The 15,961-nt window shown below is 43.7% G+C and overlaps 1 protein-coding gene across 1 annotated transcript in view; it reads right to left on the bottom strand.

Annotated features, from left to right (window-relative positions):
* Positions 1–2,112: 2,112 nt before the first annotated feature.
* The window catches only part of anks1ab (ankyrin repeat and sterile alpha motif domain containing 1Ab), a 36,085-nt gene continuing 22,236 nt past the window's right edge, over positions 2,113–15,961 (bottom strand). The window contains exons 4-13 of the mRNA XM_070841329.1: positions 13,134–13,232; positions 12,358–12,504; positions 9,840–9,947; positions 8,825–8,995; positions 6,567–6,704; positions 6,350–6,421; positions 6,051–6,134; positions 5,777–5,914; positions 4,585–4,761; positions 2,113–2,280 (exon numbers count right to left, since the gene is read on the bottom strand). Of these exons, the coding sequence (XP_070697430.1) occupies positions 2,161–2,280; positions 4,585–4,761; positions 5,777–5,914; positions 6,051–6,134; positions 6,350–6,421; positions 6,567–6,704; positions 8,825–8,995; positions 9,840–9,947; positions 12,358–12,504; positions 13,134–13,232 (1,254 nt within the window). The 3' untranslated portion in view covers positions 2,113–2,160. The remainder of the gene's footprint in view (positions 2,281–4,584; positions 4,762–5,776; positions 5,915–6,050; positions 6,135–6,349; positions 6,422–6,566; positions 6,705–8,824; positions 8,996–9,839; positions 9,948–12,357; positions 12,505–13,133; positions 13,233–15,961) is intronic.

Here is a 15,961-nt window from a genome sequence, read left to right as displayed (position 1 = left end):
TTTGCATTTACTGTACCTAATTCTAAATTGGTGTGAAACAGCATGGATACCTACCCATGTAATCATGATAATAAGATGCTATGTTGGGAAACGTGCGCCAAATTGTGCTCAAGGCTCATTAATACACTTGAGTCAAATAAAATCGTGTTGAGGGTGTTTTTGTTTATGTCACCAAAATTGTGAAATGTGGAACCAACGTGGGTACACTCAATATGCATATGTAATCTTTTTTTTTTCCTTTTTTTTTTTTTTTTATTGGTGGTATACTTTTTGTTTTTTTTGGCTCTGGTTGTATCGATGTCAGGATCACTCTCCCTAAGTCTTTCAGTCAGCCCCCGTCTATCAAAAAAGTATCACAAAATGCACTAATGTCCTATTTGCACCATAAGAAAAGAAAAGAAGGTTTTAAAAGGGATAGTGCCATGTTTTAACACAGTGTTGCTTTTTTTTTTTTCTTTTAAAATTTACAAGAAGAAGCTGCTGTGATTCGCAGTCTCCCATTGCTACCGTGAATGGTGAGAGACCGCAGGCAGGGCAGTACGAGGCCGGAGCAAAGACTCTCATCTGGACAAAACTGTACCATCATAAGAACAACGTCATCCCAGCCAGTCACAGTCACTTTAACACACCAGGAAACTTTTTTTTTTTTTGTAGTCTTTAAGAAGCAGTGGGGAGGCGTGCATTCGTTGGGTGGTGGCGGTGGTATTCGGGGAGGTCGGGGAAAGGTGGGGCGCTTTAGTTGATTATAGATAACTGCACTGAAGTAAGGCTGTTGTCCTCGGTAAAGTGTAGGAAAGTCGTCCTCCTGCGTGTGTGCGCGCACAAGGTCCGGTGTTGGTCCGTTTGAGTTCAGACATCAGTGACAGATTCGTGAGCGATCCATCGTCTTGTTATGAATATTGTACAAATGCGTAGAAAAAAAATGCTGCATGTTGCTGTTTTGTCTTTCATTGATTAATTGTCCATCTTGCATCCCATGCTAGCAAAGCAGCCTTCTCATAGTGCCTCACAGTGGTAGATGCCTGGTAAGACAGGACAGGCTAAAGATGGAAGAAAGAAAATAAATAAATAATTGTCTTGAGGCAAAACAACGAAACAATCGAATAATTTAGTTAAGTAAAAATAAAAAGTGATGTTGAAAAAAAAAGAATCATACTGTTATTTTACAGACGTGGAATCTAAATGTTGAATCGGTGTAAAAGCAAAAGGGCCTGTTAAAGGAAACTTTCAACATTTTGACAAAAAGTACTTATTCGCCCTCTCGTCAAGAGGCCCACACGTCTGTTCGATGAATATGAAGCTTCCACCAGCAGCCAGCAGCTAACTTAGCTTAGCACAAACACGGGTAACGTAGGGAAGCAGCTAGCCAGTGCAGCTGTCGCCACCATTTCCAATCTTTTACGCTCGGCTAAATCAGCCGGCCTGGCTGAAGCTTCATATCCGCTCTCCAGATAGTGAGAGAGTGAATAAGCGTGTTTCCTAAAATGTCGATCTTTTCCTTAACAATTTAACACGCTGGCCCCTTTGGTGTTACACACAACTTCACTTTAACAAACTTAAACTTTCAGGAAATTAAACTTGCCAATCTGGAGTCTAGTTACAGAGCAAAAACATAATGAACATGCTTGTTTTGCCAGTGGAGAATCAAATTTTAAAAAGAAAAGAAAAAAAAAAACGGCCTGAAAGAGGAAGAATAATAAAGATGCAACCTCTGGGAGCTATCGGGGATTTGGAGGCAGATGCAAGTTGTCAGGAGGAGGAGGATGAGGAGGAAGAGGCAGTTTGGTTGAGAGAGCAGGGCCACTGTAAAATGACATCAGTCCAGGATCATCCGTTCCAGGGCTCCGCCATTGGCTGCAGCAGCAACAGGCCTGGGAGGCTGCCAAGGGTGTTGGGGGAGGCACGGGGGAGCCGCAGGAGTGTTGGTAATGGCGGGTAAAGAGGTTGGTGTGGGTCGTTGGGCAGGGCAAAGGAGGGTGCAGGAGTAGGCAGCCCTGAGGGATGCTATACCATCACAGTGAGAAGGCACGGGGCTCGCATGTATATATATATATATATATAAATATATGTGTGTGCGTGTATGTGTGTGAGAGAGATAAATCAAGACCCGGATGCAGGGGGGAGAGGGAAGTACGAAGGGGCGGCTGTGGGGATCCGGCCTCAGAATATGGTGGTCTCGTACTTGGTGCTGACGGGGCGCCTGTTGGAGTCCCGCTGGTCCAACAGCCAGGTGGTGCTTCCCAGGGACTGCATGTCTGCGTCCATCTCCAGGGGGTCGATCTGCCGGGGGGAGGGAGGGAGGAGGGACGAGAGGAGGGCGTGAGACGGGCGGCAGTGGAGGCCATTGCGCCACACTGACAAGTCCTCAGCTCACACACGTGCATGTGGATTAGAGGTACAGTCCAGTGATCATGTTATAATCACAGACACTCGGGGCTCAATCCACAACATGGATGATGTCTGACAGACAGTACACTCTGTGAGCCGCAGCAGTACACCGAAGCTACGACCCTCGGGTGGGGGCGGGGGAGGCTAGAAAATACACTGATCAGTGGTTCAAAGGCCACATGGGCTCTACACCTGTGGCTCATGCAAACACGAGTGCTACTCTCATAACACAAGCGGTCGAAACACACACGTGCCGGTTAACACTGAGCTAGATATGAATTTGAAATGGCTGTAAAAAAAAAAAAAAAAAAAACCTGAGATAGACATTTTACATTTTAAAATTCCCTGCATGTGGATGACACCTTCAGTTCAACATGTCCTAAAAAGAGATTAGAAAAATTAAAACCATCCAACAGAGACAACGTCGACCGTCTTGTTTACGAAAACCCTCACTGGCACAATTACGCCAAAAGCCCTCGTGGAAGCGTACGTGGAGAAGATAAATCACACGACAAACCCCCCTCTCCTCCCTCAACGCTTTTAGCCAACAGAAGTCGAGCTAACTGCATCTCAACTCTAAAATGCAAGATGAAGATGAGAGATGGGAAACCAAAGGGATGAAGAGAAACGTTCATGGTGGAGATATTAAGAACCGCAAAACAGGGAGACAAAGTGCGCCGCGGCACCCCGACAGCGACAAAAAGAAAGAGGGCGGGGGCTGGTGTGTAAGCAGATGTGTGGTGATGACAGGCTGAATAGAGGAAAGGAAAGAGAAGGACCTGGACTCCAGGGCTAACAGAGTGCAACGGGAGGAAGGAAGGACGGTGGGTAGTACACGTGTGACAGTGACAGCAGCGGCATTCGAGCAGAGGGGCACCCTGGGAAACAGGAGGACCAAGAAGACAAGAACAAAGACATGTTAAAAGAAACGAGAGAGAAGAGAGAGGGACAGAGCATTTTAAGTGCGACAATGAAGACATCCAGTCCGTCACCTGTTTTGGAGTTACAGAAAGCACAGTTATTTGGCGGAAAATGATTCCCACTCGTGTTCTGGTAGTTTACTGTTCGCTGAAACTCTCCTCTGAGTCACGTTGATCAAAGCTCCACTGGAGACTGAGTCTGAGTCTTTGTGTGAAAGTCAGGATGCTACAGAGTGGACGCTGACTGCAGAAGCTCTCTCCTCTTTAGCGGACTGATGGAGGACGCCCCCGCCAGCGTGGCAGCTTTTTCTCTTGTAGCATTAAAAGTGAAAATGTTTGAAAATACGGAATAAGTGTGTGTGTGAGAGCGATAATCGTGTAAAAAGCGTTCAAGTGCACGTTTAAGATGTAAAGTCAGTCTTATCTTTGGGGAACATTTTTAAAAACCTGTATGTGCAGCTGTCACAGTTTCTGTTTGAACCACTGGATATAGTCGCAATCACGTATCAGTAGAAAGCATTTAAACAAATTGCAGCAAATACAAACCCCCCCCCGCCTTCCTTTCTCATTTAAAACTTCAACAACCAGCCAGACTCATTATGCAGCTCTGTGATTACTCCATATATTATCCTTACAGACAGGTAGTAAAACAAAATGATTTGTGTCTCTGCATACGCATGTGGTCTGGAAGGGTGCGTGCTCCCAGCTGTGCTGCTCTCTCAGGTGACAGCGATCACCCGGCGCTCATTATATGCAGCCAGAGAGGTCAATGCATCAGTGCGCAGCTCAGGGAGCGCGTGGATATTTTACACCGCTGCACTCAATCAATAGGAAGCAACAGGATGAGCCCTCAGAGAGTCCCGGAGGAAATCATAAACCCTCCCCGCGAGCTACAAATAAAACTATCCATTCATCATGTTTCGCATATGCACAGAAAGAGAATCCCCTCCCCCCCCTCCAGATCTGAGTGACTCAGAGTTGAGGGGTGGGCGAGATGAAATTGGTAGCAAAGTAATGACTCATCACTTTCTACCACACACACACACACACACACACACACACACACAGCAAATCTTCCTTTGTAGGTGGCCCGTTGGGGGGTTCAGTGGCGGGTAAAAAGTCGGTCACGAGGTCTGTGTACCTTTTCTGAATTATGATTGCACAACGCCGCGTCTCTGCTCTCCCTCCGGTCCTCTTTAACAAGTAGAGCAAATACAGCACTCACACACACACACACACACACACACACACACAGACGTTACAGGGTGGTACTCACTGCTGATCTCCGCATGCTGCTCCACGACTGAGACACAGGACGGGTGCTTTTGGTCTCTATGACCTCGGAGGGCAGAGACGAGGGCGGGACGTAGTGTCTCGCCCTGGACTGGATTGCCATCTGATAGGCCACCTCAAACGCCTGTCCCAGCGTCAGGATGATCTCGTAGGTCTGCGTCTGCACGAACGAGAAATCAGTAAAATTCAGTAGAGCCTCAGAGCAAAGTCTCGGCCTGGTGCTCGGGGACACGAGAACCTTCTTCAGGGTGAAGAGGAGGATTGAAAACGAATTCACAGCAGTCTTGAGAGATACAACGTGCTGTATGGACCCTTTGCTTTTGTGCATGACAAACCGTTTCCTTCGTGACCTTTCACAAATGTGACTAAATGTTTGGTATTAAATCTTTCAGGTTGGTTGCACTCTAAGAATCTACTGTGAGTGCAGTTTTCAGTGAGATCTGATTCTGCTTCAATATATATTTTCAGAATTACTGCTGCTTTAGTTTGCAAATGCTTGTTTTCACCGACTTCGTTGCGCATCTCACCAAAAGCAGAGCACAAAAAGAGCTGCTCCTCACATTGTTAGGGGTAATTATCCTCCAGCTCTTGTTTGGATATCACACACATGTTCGGAGGAAAGCGAACGCGATTTTTACACGACAATCTGCACACGGAGCAGTTTTGTTCAATACAACGTGAAGTGAAGCTAGAAAAATTTGCGTTTCGGCCTTTGTGAGAACTTTAATCGGTACGGCCCTGCAGGTCACCGACGCTCCGCGGTGGTCCATCCGCCGAAGATGAAAGCTCGTCTTCGACCTTTACGGGAGCTGAGACACAAATTACACCATAATCCGTGCCTGTACGGGGGAAATGCCACGCATAGCAGGAGTGGAGCTTCAATCAAGCCATTCGATGAGCCAATCAAGAAAATGATGTCCACAGGATGCTGCACGTAGTTTTAACTGCAGGATGCCTGACATCCCACAAAGGACACTTTGTTTTTCTCCCAAAGTATTCAATGATGAATTCACACAAACTCAAGTATTATAATATATGAAGATTCAGGGGTTTCTCCGTGTGGAATATAATGTTTGCACTGTTACAGTTCCACTAAGTGCTGATTTAGAGCTACGGTCACATTTCTTTTTTTTAATTTTTCCTTCATTATTAAAGGACGGAGCTGTGCTACTCACCACTTCCACCGTGCTGAAGACGTGACAGAAGTGGTGGCCGCTCTTCAGATCCTTGGTGATATAAGCAAAAGTGCAGAGGTCATCTGGGTCTTGGGCGGCGCACGAGATGTTCCTGATCTCGTGCTCCGCGACTATAGCCTGATGGAGAACAGGGAGTGAAAGTGAGTGCTGACGGGAAATCAACCACTAATGGAGGCTGAGAGAGTCGCCCGCAGTGTTTGTTGTTGGACGGATCGATACACGCGGAGACACACAAGCGTGTTTTCCTCGTTACCTTCGTGGCTGCGTCAATGAACTTGACCCCTCTATAGGTAATGGACAGTATGACAACTGGACCCTTTCTTGAATCCTTTGATTTCTGCAGTGGACACAATAATAATAATGTTGTTGTACACACCGTGCACCACACATGTGATAACAGAAACATACATATAAATATCAATATAGTTGTATTTTTATTCTGTGATATTTATTGTCTGATATTTTTAGCATTTCTCTGCTGGAATTTATTCATTTTTATACTTTATACTATAAAACTCTTCAGTCAATGCAAATTAAATGAGCAAAACTTACCCTAATTTTAGCACAGGCATCTTGTGTGGACTCGATCCCTCGTAGATCCCTGATTATCATTGATCCTAGGTACTGGGAGGAAGAATCACAACACACCAGCCCCTCCGTCAACTTATATAATCCACCTTCCACATGACACGCCGCACGTCAACTAACGCGAAAAAAACAAGCCGTGTTGCGTCTGCTTCCATGCTGAGGACAGTACAAAGTGACTTACAGTTGCCTCGTACCCACAGGAGTCCAGGATGAGTTTCTCAGGCTGGTGATGCCAGGCGGACACCGTGGCGTAGGTGGCAGAGTGGCTCGGCGGCCGGAGGTTTAAACGCGACTCTTTGTGTCGCTCGCTGTGTCTGTCCTGCACAAACAGAGGAAAAGCAACTAACATTTGTGACGTGAAGCAAATGAAATCCTCACGTTTAGGCACCTCAGTCAGTACAGAGTGGTATATCTATAATATAGATATCTATAATATGGATATATGTCTATAATATAGATATACCACTCATGTTAAACCAGTGGAATCTGCTTCTCAGCTCCAGTGTAACACAGATTCTATATTATACTGGAGCTGAGAAGCAGATTCCACCGGTTTAACCTGTAGACACACTGACGCCAAGAACAATTCTGTGTGTCTCAGTCAAGGTGGTGAGGTAAAAGACTTCTGACTGCTGTACATCAGTTTGAAGGCAACACAAGTCTGCTCGGTCAGCACTTCAACAGAAGTCCTTTTGATGTGCTGGTATGCTCATAAATATTCATCCCCTGGACTGGGCCTTTAGGTTAATGTGGGCTGTGCCCAGCTCTTACATAAATCTCTTGTCAGAGTAAAATATTCGATTGTCAATTAACCCACTGAGCATTTTGGAAAATGATAAGTATTGATTTTACATAGCATGGGTCCTGAGTCGTGCAGTCGTGCTTCATTCCCCTTATTTTTGGCGCTCCTCTGTGTTTTCTCTTTGGCCTCTGTGAGTCAGACACCAGGCACGCCAGCTTGACTGTTTGTGTTGGAGTTTGACCTTTAACAAATGGTACAATTTGATTACTCAGTTATTCTTAGTTCATCTTCTTGCAGAGGAACCTGAGACACTCAGGGAAGCACATAAGGGCTGATTTTAATGTCAGCGAATGAGGATCCTGTATTGGATTTTTAGTCACTCAAATATCAGTAAAATTCAGAGCTACTCTGGAGACTTAGTGAACGACACTGGATGGAGCTAAAGACCAGAGTGCTTCTGGTAAAAGTCAGCTAATTGGTACTCACTTTATCTTCATGGCACTCATGGTGGAGATTTAAAGTAAATGAAGCTCATGTAAACAGCTGTATTGTGGCTGGTTTGAAAAACAGAAGGCAGGGCAATAATTCAGAACAATGTCTGTACCACTTGTCGTTATGGGCCAATGCCAGCTGACTTTGGGCGAGAGGCAGGGTGCACCGTGTGCTGGTCGCCAGTCAATCACAGGGCCGTTTAAAGTCACCAATTAACCTGACCTGCATGGTTTTGGACTGTGTGAGAAAACCTACGCAAGCATGGGGAGAACATGCTTTCAGTCAGATTATACTAATCAAGTTAATGATTCTAAGCAAATTATAATTAAACCTTAAGCAGACATAAAAACATTAGTAATTTAAGTTTTGTTTGACACATTTGAAGAGTTTTGTCTGATATTAATCAAAGGACAGTTTATTGCATTGGTCTCAATATTTATAAGTGACTATACATCTTCCATGTTCCATGAATCACCCGAATCAACCAGCCCTAATAGAGGATTACCAAACTAGATAAACCAAACTGATGTTCAGTTTGCATCGAGGTGTTGCTTCAACCGCATGGTAATTTCGAAGGCTGTAAATTGAATCAACACCTCCCTGGAACAGTTTCAACACAAAGCGATACGATTTATGATTTGATGGTGATTTTTGAGGCAGGTCCAACTAATAAACAAAAAAATTAAGTGGGCAACTTAGTATATGACGATAAATCTGAGTAATTGTGGGGAAATAGGTAGAACATCAGACAGGAATGTGTCTTTTTGCGAATTAAATCACGTTGGTGTAAAAAATAATATGAAAATGATATAAAAATGCAATATTTACGTAAAAAGTTGCCCCGCTCGTTGATTTCTATCATCGTCCGCACAATCATCTAACGCATCCAGAGATATAAATAGAGGCAGCCACCGTGGTATGAACGGTATAGATACTGACAGCGGACACATTCATATCATCTCTCTCTGCTGTGTATGTTGTCAGGTCACTCAGCTCTAACTACTCCTTGGCTGTTTTCCTTGATTACAGTCTAATGTTGCTGTCGTACTTTGGGTCGGCCCGCCACGATTTTACTACACCAGCAAGTTCAGTTTTGCATCCAGATCTGAGAAAAGTGACTCCCAACTCCCAACATCGCGTGAAGAGACACGCTGAAAAACGAGTTCGGAAGAAGACGATAAAAAGCGAAAGGAGGCAGGACTCACTACAGAGCGCGGCCTCTCGCTGTATGAGCGCAGAGAAACGCTACAGTCTTGGTCGACTCCTCTCCGCCTCCGGTCCGACTCGGTCAGAGGCAGCAGCATGTCCATGGAGCGACTGGTGTAGGGGTCCATCTGACTGAGGGGGGATGTGGTCTGGGACAGGAGGTCATGGAACTGCCAGACACACACAAAAACACACAGTCACACAAAAGAGTGCAAACACATCACACACACACACACACAGATTAATGATTTGACAATGGTGTCTACATGGGCTGGTTTCCCTGATCTACATCCAAGCTTAATCCTCAGCAAAAGAGCCTCTTCCATGGAGATTCTCAGTTCTTTTTAGCCCAGTTTAATCTGCCTGGGAAATCAGCCCTGAGTGTTTAACTGTTGTGAACATAATGATATTGAAGAATCTCGTTCCAAAATTAGATTTCCGCTGCTGGAAAAAAAAAAAAAAAAAAAAGGATCCATTTTCTCACAAAATGATGTTGGCATAGAAATAAAGCTTCTCAAGCAGCGTTGTTTAACTTCTGTCTTCGCTCTGTTTTGACTGTTGTTCAGTAAGAAAAATAACAGGGTGATATCATCAAACTCTGCTGAGATATTGGGCAACAACGAATCTAAACAAATGTGAACCCATTTCAAATTTTAAAAAGCATGATGTGTCTTTTATAGACATCACTGACACTAAATATGGGTTAGATTGAGGGCATACGCAGAACTACCACTCTAATTGGGCGTATTGAGCGTGCCCCATCTATTAACCAAATTAGCGTTGACAGTATGTTTCTGCACTTTGATGGTTAAATAGTAGCACTAATAATGCTGCAGTCTGATTCACACTCTTGGCGCTGTAAGGCGCTTCAGATGAAAAAAACGTTTTTGTCGGACTGTGCTGTCTTTGTGTGGATTCTCTAGGGGAGTTTCGACACCTAATGAAGAGCGAGCCATGAAGGCCCTATAATACAGCAAATGTGAGCTGTATCAGTTTCTACATCACCAGTCTTACCATAATTGGGGACAGGCGGCGAGACTTAGTCGGAGCCTCTTCGTAGGGTCTCTCTGCTAGAGAGGCAATGATCCTCTTCCTGTGGCCCAGGGGACCGATCTTAATAACCTAGAGAGGAGAGCGTCACGGCACAGTATGAGGCAGACTTTCCAGTGCATTGTCGCATCAATATCTCAAACACAAGAAGCCATCTAGACTAAGCTAATAGAGATATATCCAAAATACACTGACAGAGAGTTGATGGCATGCACCCCTCACTGGCAGGCATCCACAGGCAAACAGAAACAACTCTCGTCAATAATTCAGCCTCAATCTGTTTCGCCGTAAGCTTAAAGTACAACCCTGTCTCCTTCCTGGGACACTCTATAATTCACAATCCATTTTTGGACATAGTGCTTGAATAACAGACGAGAATGTGGCGATTTATGGGATGGTGACAGGTGAGATCCACTTAATTTGTGACAATTAATATATCTGTTCACCCGACACACGTCAATCTACAGCATCTACAATCTCGGAGCCCATTGGCTATCGTCTGATGACCGTTTAGCCTCTGGGGGCAAGGGCCTGTTTTTCTGGCCTTCCAGCGCAGCAGATATCTGGATAGCAGATATCCGGGCCAGAAGACCGGATGACATTTCGGCTGATCTCTATAAACAGATATCCGCATATGAATGCAGATACATTTTGAAAAAGCTAATAAAAAGCCAAATCACCATCAGATGATGGCAGTTGGGTTCTTATGTCGTCCCGCTAGTTTTGCCCTACTCACTAGACTGTTGCTCAAATGTCGGGCGGTCAATCCCACTCGGACAAACCAGAACACTTCGGAAAACCAAAAATCTTGCCCCTTGTCAACAGATTCTGCCTTCATACGCAGATATCTGTTAGTAGAGATTACAGCATGTGTCTCTTTAAACCTTTTTACGAGTGCCGTATCAGCTTGGTGTGGCTAAAACCCTCAAAGGAGGAAACACAGGTTCATTTTCGTAGTCAAAACTCATTATCTTAACACTGCAAATTTGCATAATTGGCTATTAACATTCAAGCTCATCCAGTAAAGGTGGATGTCGAATGATTAATGTTACATTTGCAATTATGTTGCCGGTACAAAATATTCCATAACAGGCTCATACGGTTCTTTGTCTGAAGGCTTCAATTATTTATTCAGCGAGAGTCGGAGGCAGAAGAGGCAACTGGTCTGCACTCTGGATTTCTGGTGCTGTTTTCATTATTCTCATGTACAGAATCCCTGTGGGACCAGTATGCATGAGGTGTGTGAAATAAGAGAAAATTTAAATAGTAATAAAGAGCCTTGGGATTACACGGGGATGTAAACCAGCTCGTAGATCAAATTGATGGTTGATACTATTTGCTGTAAGATGCTGAAGAGGATGTAGGAAATGTAATGGGCAAAGCGAGTTCTGCCAAGATGCTCAGAGGCAGTTCTGCTGCTCTGCACACTGAGAGTAATGTGCCCTGCTCTCACACCCATCTTCCCCTGTACTGCATCTCAGTCTGCTGGACACCATCCCTCACATACTGCATATACAGTATGTTTAGCTGCTGCTGCAGCTGTTTGCCACATTCTGCCATTTTTGCCACCGCTGTCTTTGCGTATATCACAACCAAGCACACACAGAAATGCGATGATGAGCGCAGAGAATGTGATGCGCTGTAAACAAGCTCATCCACTGCTTGTACGCAGTCTCCTGCGATCGCTTATCAACCGTATCAGATCGTGTGTTTGTCATCACATTGGTTATTGGTTATTAACCTTGTCATGCATGTGAAAAGGGGATGAGCTGTTAGCATTGCTAGCATGTTACCTGGAACTACTCCACCAAAGATATTATATGCAGCCAGTCAGCCTCAACAAATAGGTTAATATGTACAGTCTGAGTAAACCCACTGTGAAGGTCGAGCAAACGCCTGTAAAATTCCTGTAACTCAGTGGTTCCTGATCATATTTGCTCGTGACTCCGGCGAATGAATCAATGATTATTTGTGACCCCTCGTCACAGAATGGGAAAGTCTAATCGAAGACACACACACACACACACACACACACACAAATCACACGTGTTTCTCTGGAACCTCCACCACTTTCAGCCCAAAAGAAATTAGTCCCCCTTTGTAATAATCATAAAGTGTTCCATAAAGATAAAACCAAATTATACACTTCTCCGTCATCAGTCACCATATTCCTCCTATCTACTAATTACTCAGTCATGTTTCCGCTATATAGTTTTATGCAAATGCTTCCATCATCAGGCACCTCCTGTTATTTCAGTACTGCATTTTAAAGTGCTTCTTAACCTCAAACACCATCCATAAATCTTGTGATTAAGGAGACCTTACTCTGAAAACCGGTCCAGAAGATCTCAACACGTGAGTTCAGCACTCGTGGGTTTTTTTGTCACAGCTCAAGACTCACACAACAATTTCCTGCCTTCATCGTCTGAAAGAGGCCACAATCAAAATTGTCCTGCATGAACGGTAAGAGATGGCTCCTTACGTTGACGATCTCCAGCTCCCACAGGTTCTTAACACACTCCAGTGTGCGGTAGCCGCTTGTAAGAAAGTTGGGCAGATATTCATGCAGGCCGAGCCCATCCAGCCAGGAGGCGAGGGATGTGCTGCCATCACAGCCCAGTGCTTTTACCTACAGTGAAGGGAAAACCACACAGAAGGGAGCAGGTATTGTAACTTTTTGTCCTGAGAAAAATATGTGAAATAGAATTGTACTGTATATATTCTGGTTTTCCACTTGTGCTTATAATAAGTTGGCTCAAACCAATGCTGTGCCTTTGTACAGCCTTACACAGCCACTAGCATGGCTGTAGCTTGGTCTTTAGCGTTATCGTTCCCATTTGAAGGCTTGGATGCAATATTTTGTTGTTTTTTTTAAATGTTTTCTTCACTTTGCAGACTTTTTCCACCTACAGCCCATGTGCAGTATATTGTAGACCAGTGCTTTTTTATCCCATTCTCTAGAACAAAGTTTTTACATTTTTCCTTTAAAACTCTAATGCATTTCAGGGTACAACTTAAAATACCAATCACTTTCATGCACTTTTGACTTGCTTGCCCCTCAATCTATAGTATCTGTGATTACAAATAATTACTGTTTCTATTGAAGTCTTGCTCCTGTTATAAAAATAGGGCATTCATATTTATTCACAACTTTATTTCTACGCTCGTCTGTTATTTCCGTCCGTGTTGATACTCTGACCTTTTTTCTGTGACATCAGTCACTGTCTCAGTGCCAAGGTTACGTTTGATGTTAAGTACCTTGGGCAAGCTGCGTGCTGCATGGAGGATTTTCTTTCTGTGTCCTGGGTCAGTGATCCCGATGTCTCGGAGATCCTGGTCCTCCATCACGTTACTTCCCTACATGTGCACAAACGCAAGAGACACACAAAAATAAACACATTCACACACAGGCACACGCGCGCAGCCGCACTCATACACGCAACAAATAACCACACGTACACAAGCACGCACACACACACACACACACATGCACAGAGACAATACACAATATGGACAGACAATAGTACAATACATGAGAATAAATGAGTGATCCATTGTACTAGTGCAGAAATTTAAATGCCTGCACTTAGAGACTCTCACACACAGGCATACGGCACTCGTACACGAGACACTATATGCCAAACGACAAATAGCTTCAGTAGAACATAGGTCGATAAAAGTATCATGACTTGTTCTACGCTGTAACTACCAGGGCGAAACTGTAGCTGTGCAAACACACACGTACTCATGAGCGACACACATGCACACACACGTAGAATATGCACATCTCTGACACACGACGGAACAGCAGAGTGGGAGGACAATGAAGTCAAATAAATTGTGCATGCCAAGAGTAATCAATCTGATCTGTTGCGACTCAGAGGGAACAAAGCCTTCATAACTGCAGCAGCATCTACAGGATCTCTGTGCTGCTGTGTCTCACTGAGGGGAACTACACGGTCCGAGAGGAAACAAGAACGTTTCACTACAGTTTGTAGCAATCCCTTAATTTAGGACATAGAAACAATAGCCATAATCGTCTTCTACCCCCTGAAATCTCGACCGACAAGCAGATTCTTGTCAATTTCGTGTAGCTGTTCATATTTGAAGCTCCTGCTGCTTTGTCATCTTATTACGGTTTATGGGCAGGAATAAAGATACAAGGAGAACCTTGAAAATGTGGAGCTAAGCGTTTTTCCCCGTGGACTGCTGCAGATTGATTCTTCCTGGCCAAGAATGTTAAAATGTTCTGTAGTCTTTACTCAACCTGCTCTTACAGGATTGGTTTCAGAGCACAATGCAGCAGCATACTGAGGCCTGTATCAGGGTGCGGTTTGGAGATTACTCACTGATCGCTGGAATAAAGGTCAAAATGAAGCGGGGTCTGATGTAAGAGAGGCCCAAAATAGATTCTCCACTTTTATTAACACAGTTTGAAGTTTGATGGTGCCTCGGGAGACTCCGCAAACTTATTATTTCATGCTGCATTTGAAACATGTGACGGGAATGTATGGTTCAGTTCTTACATAGCTTATGAGCTATGGTAGTTTGATTTAATCTGCCACGACTTGCAGACGTAGCCATGGTAGAAGTCCTTCATCTCACTAAATGCACTCAGTTAATGCAACAGTGAATTAGAATTGCTCTGTTGCTCTGCACCACGGAGGAATTGTTTACAAATTTTGTTCAAGAGTCAGCGGGCGTAACAATCATTTGGCAAAGAAAGAGGATTCATCTATATGTTGAAGTGTGTATGTTCGGTTCTACATTATAACGTTTGCGAGAGATGGGACTGCAGAATCTGATGCAATATTAATGTTGGAAGGATGCAATGTAAATGCATGATGGGAACTTCTACGATGTTGCGCACTAGACAATTTGCCTCACTGCCACATTAGCTTGGACATCAGAGCAACAAACCATAACGCTATTAAAAAGAAAAAAAAAACAAAGAATGTGTTTGACTGGCAATGAAACCCACAAACTAATTCTGGTGTTCAAGTTGAGTTAGATTGATCACATCTGAAGCACGTCTGACAGAATCTAAAAGGGCACAATATTAAACATTCACAATGTCTGCCTGACTACTCTGACCTTTCCCTTGTTTGCAACCTCCACATCCTTGTAAATATCCATGGGTAATTTGCCTTGTGAAGCTAATGATTTATCTTCTTGATGCATCAAGTCCAGCAGACACATTAATCGAGGCATGAAAATGAACATCAGAATGACTAATGACCCATAGTCCTCATCACATTATATCTGGAAATCTTGATCAACGTGGAATCTTTCAACTCGGTTCTTTTAATATCTGGATATCTGTACACTAGAGCTGTGAGACGCTAAAGAAGTATTTAAAAAAATTGGGGAAAAAGAGCATAAAGGTATGTTTAATTCTCAGTTAGCTATTTCATTAATATCTCTGGTTGCGTTAGGCTACTGTGGACAATGTTGCAAATCAGCAAGAAAAACTGATTTATGAAATTTTTTCATCAATTTAATTAAATACCTTCATTTGTCTGATATTTAATTTCCTTAATTACTGAAAAACTTAGCAGGCAATTCTTGTGCATGCACAGTGACTAAAATTCTTATCCGTATTAAAGCCTGATATCTGGGAGATTAAAAAAAAAAAAAAATACAATAGGAACAAACCTCATGACTCTAATGTCTACTTACGCACGAAGAAATAAAATATCGCAAAAATGCTTAGAAGTAAAACTGATCCTTAAATCCGACATATACACGATACCAATACATCTGCAATAAGCTAACATCCTTTGATATTTCAGCCTGGACGACGCATCAGTCTGGCTGTAATCCCTATCGCACAGCCCCTACTGTATTCATTTTATAATGACTATATCTTAGGACCACACATACTGCTCTTTCAGGCTCCAGTTAACATCAGCCTAAAGCTTGCATCTGCACAGCACCTCGTAGTAGGAATGACCACATGTTCATAAGGACACCCATTATGTAGTGATATCATGCCTTACCAGAAAGAAAACCAGATTAGAGAGCAGCAGCCCTCAACTGGAACACTTTGTGAGTACAACCACTTTCCCTCTGAGCTTACTGGGCTC

Source organism: Pempheris klunzingeri, chromosome 2, assembly GCF_042242105.1.
Source record: "Pempheris klunzingeri isolate RE-2024b chromosome 2, fPemKlu1.hap1, whole genome shotgun sequence".
Taxonomy (NCBI): Eukaryota; Metazoa; Chordata; class Actinopteri; order Acropomatiformes; family Pempheridae; genus Pempheris; species Pempheris klunzingeri.
The sequence above is the reverse complement of the archived record's forward strand: the minus strand, read 5'-3'. Positions and strand labels throughout refer to the sequence as shown.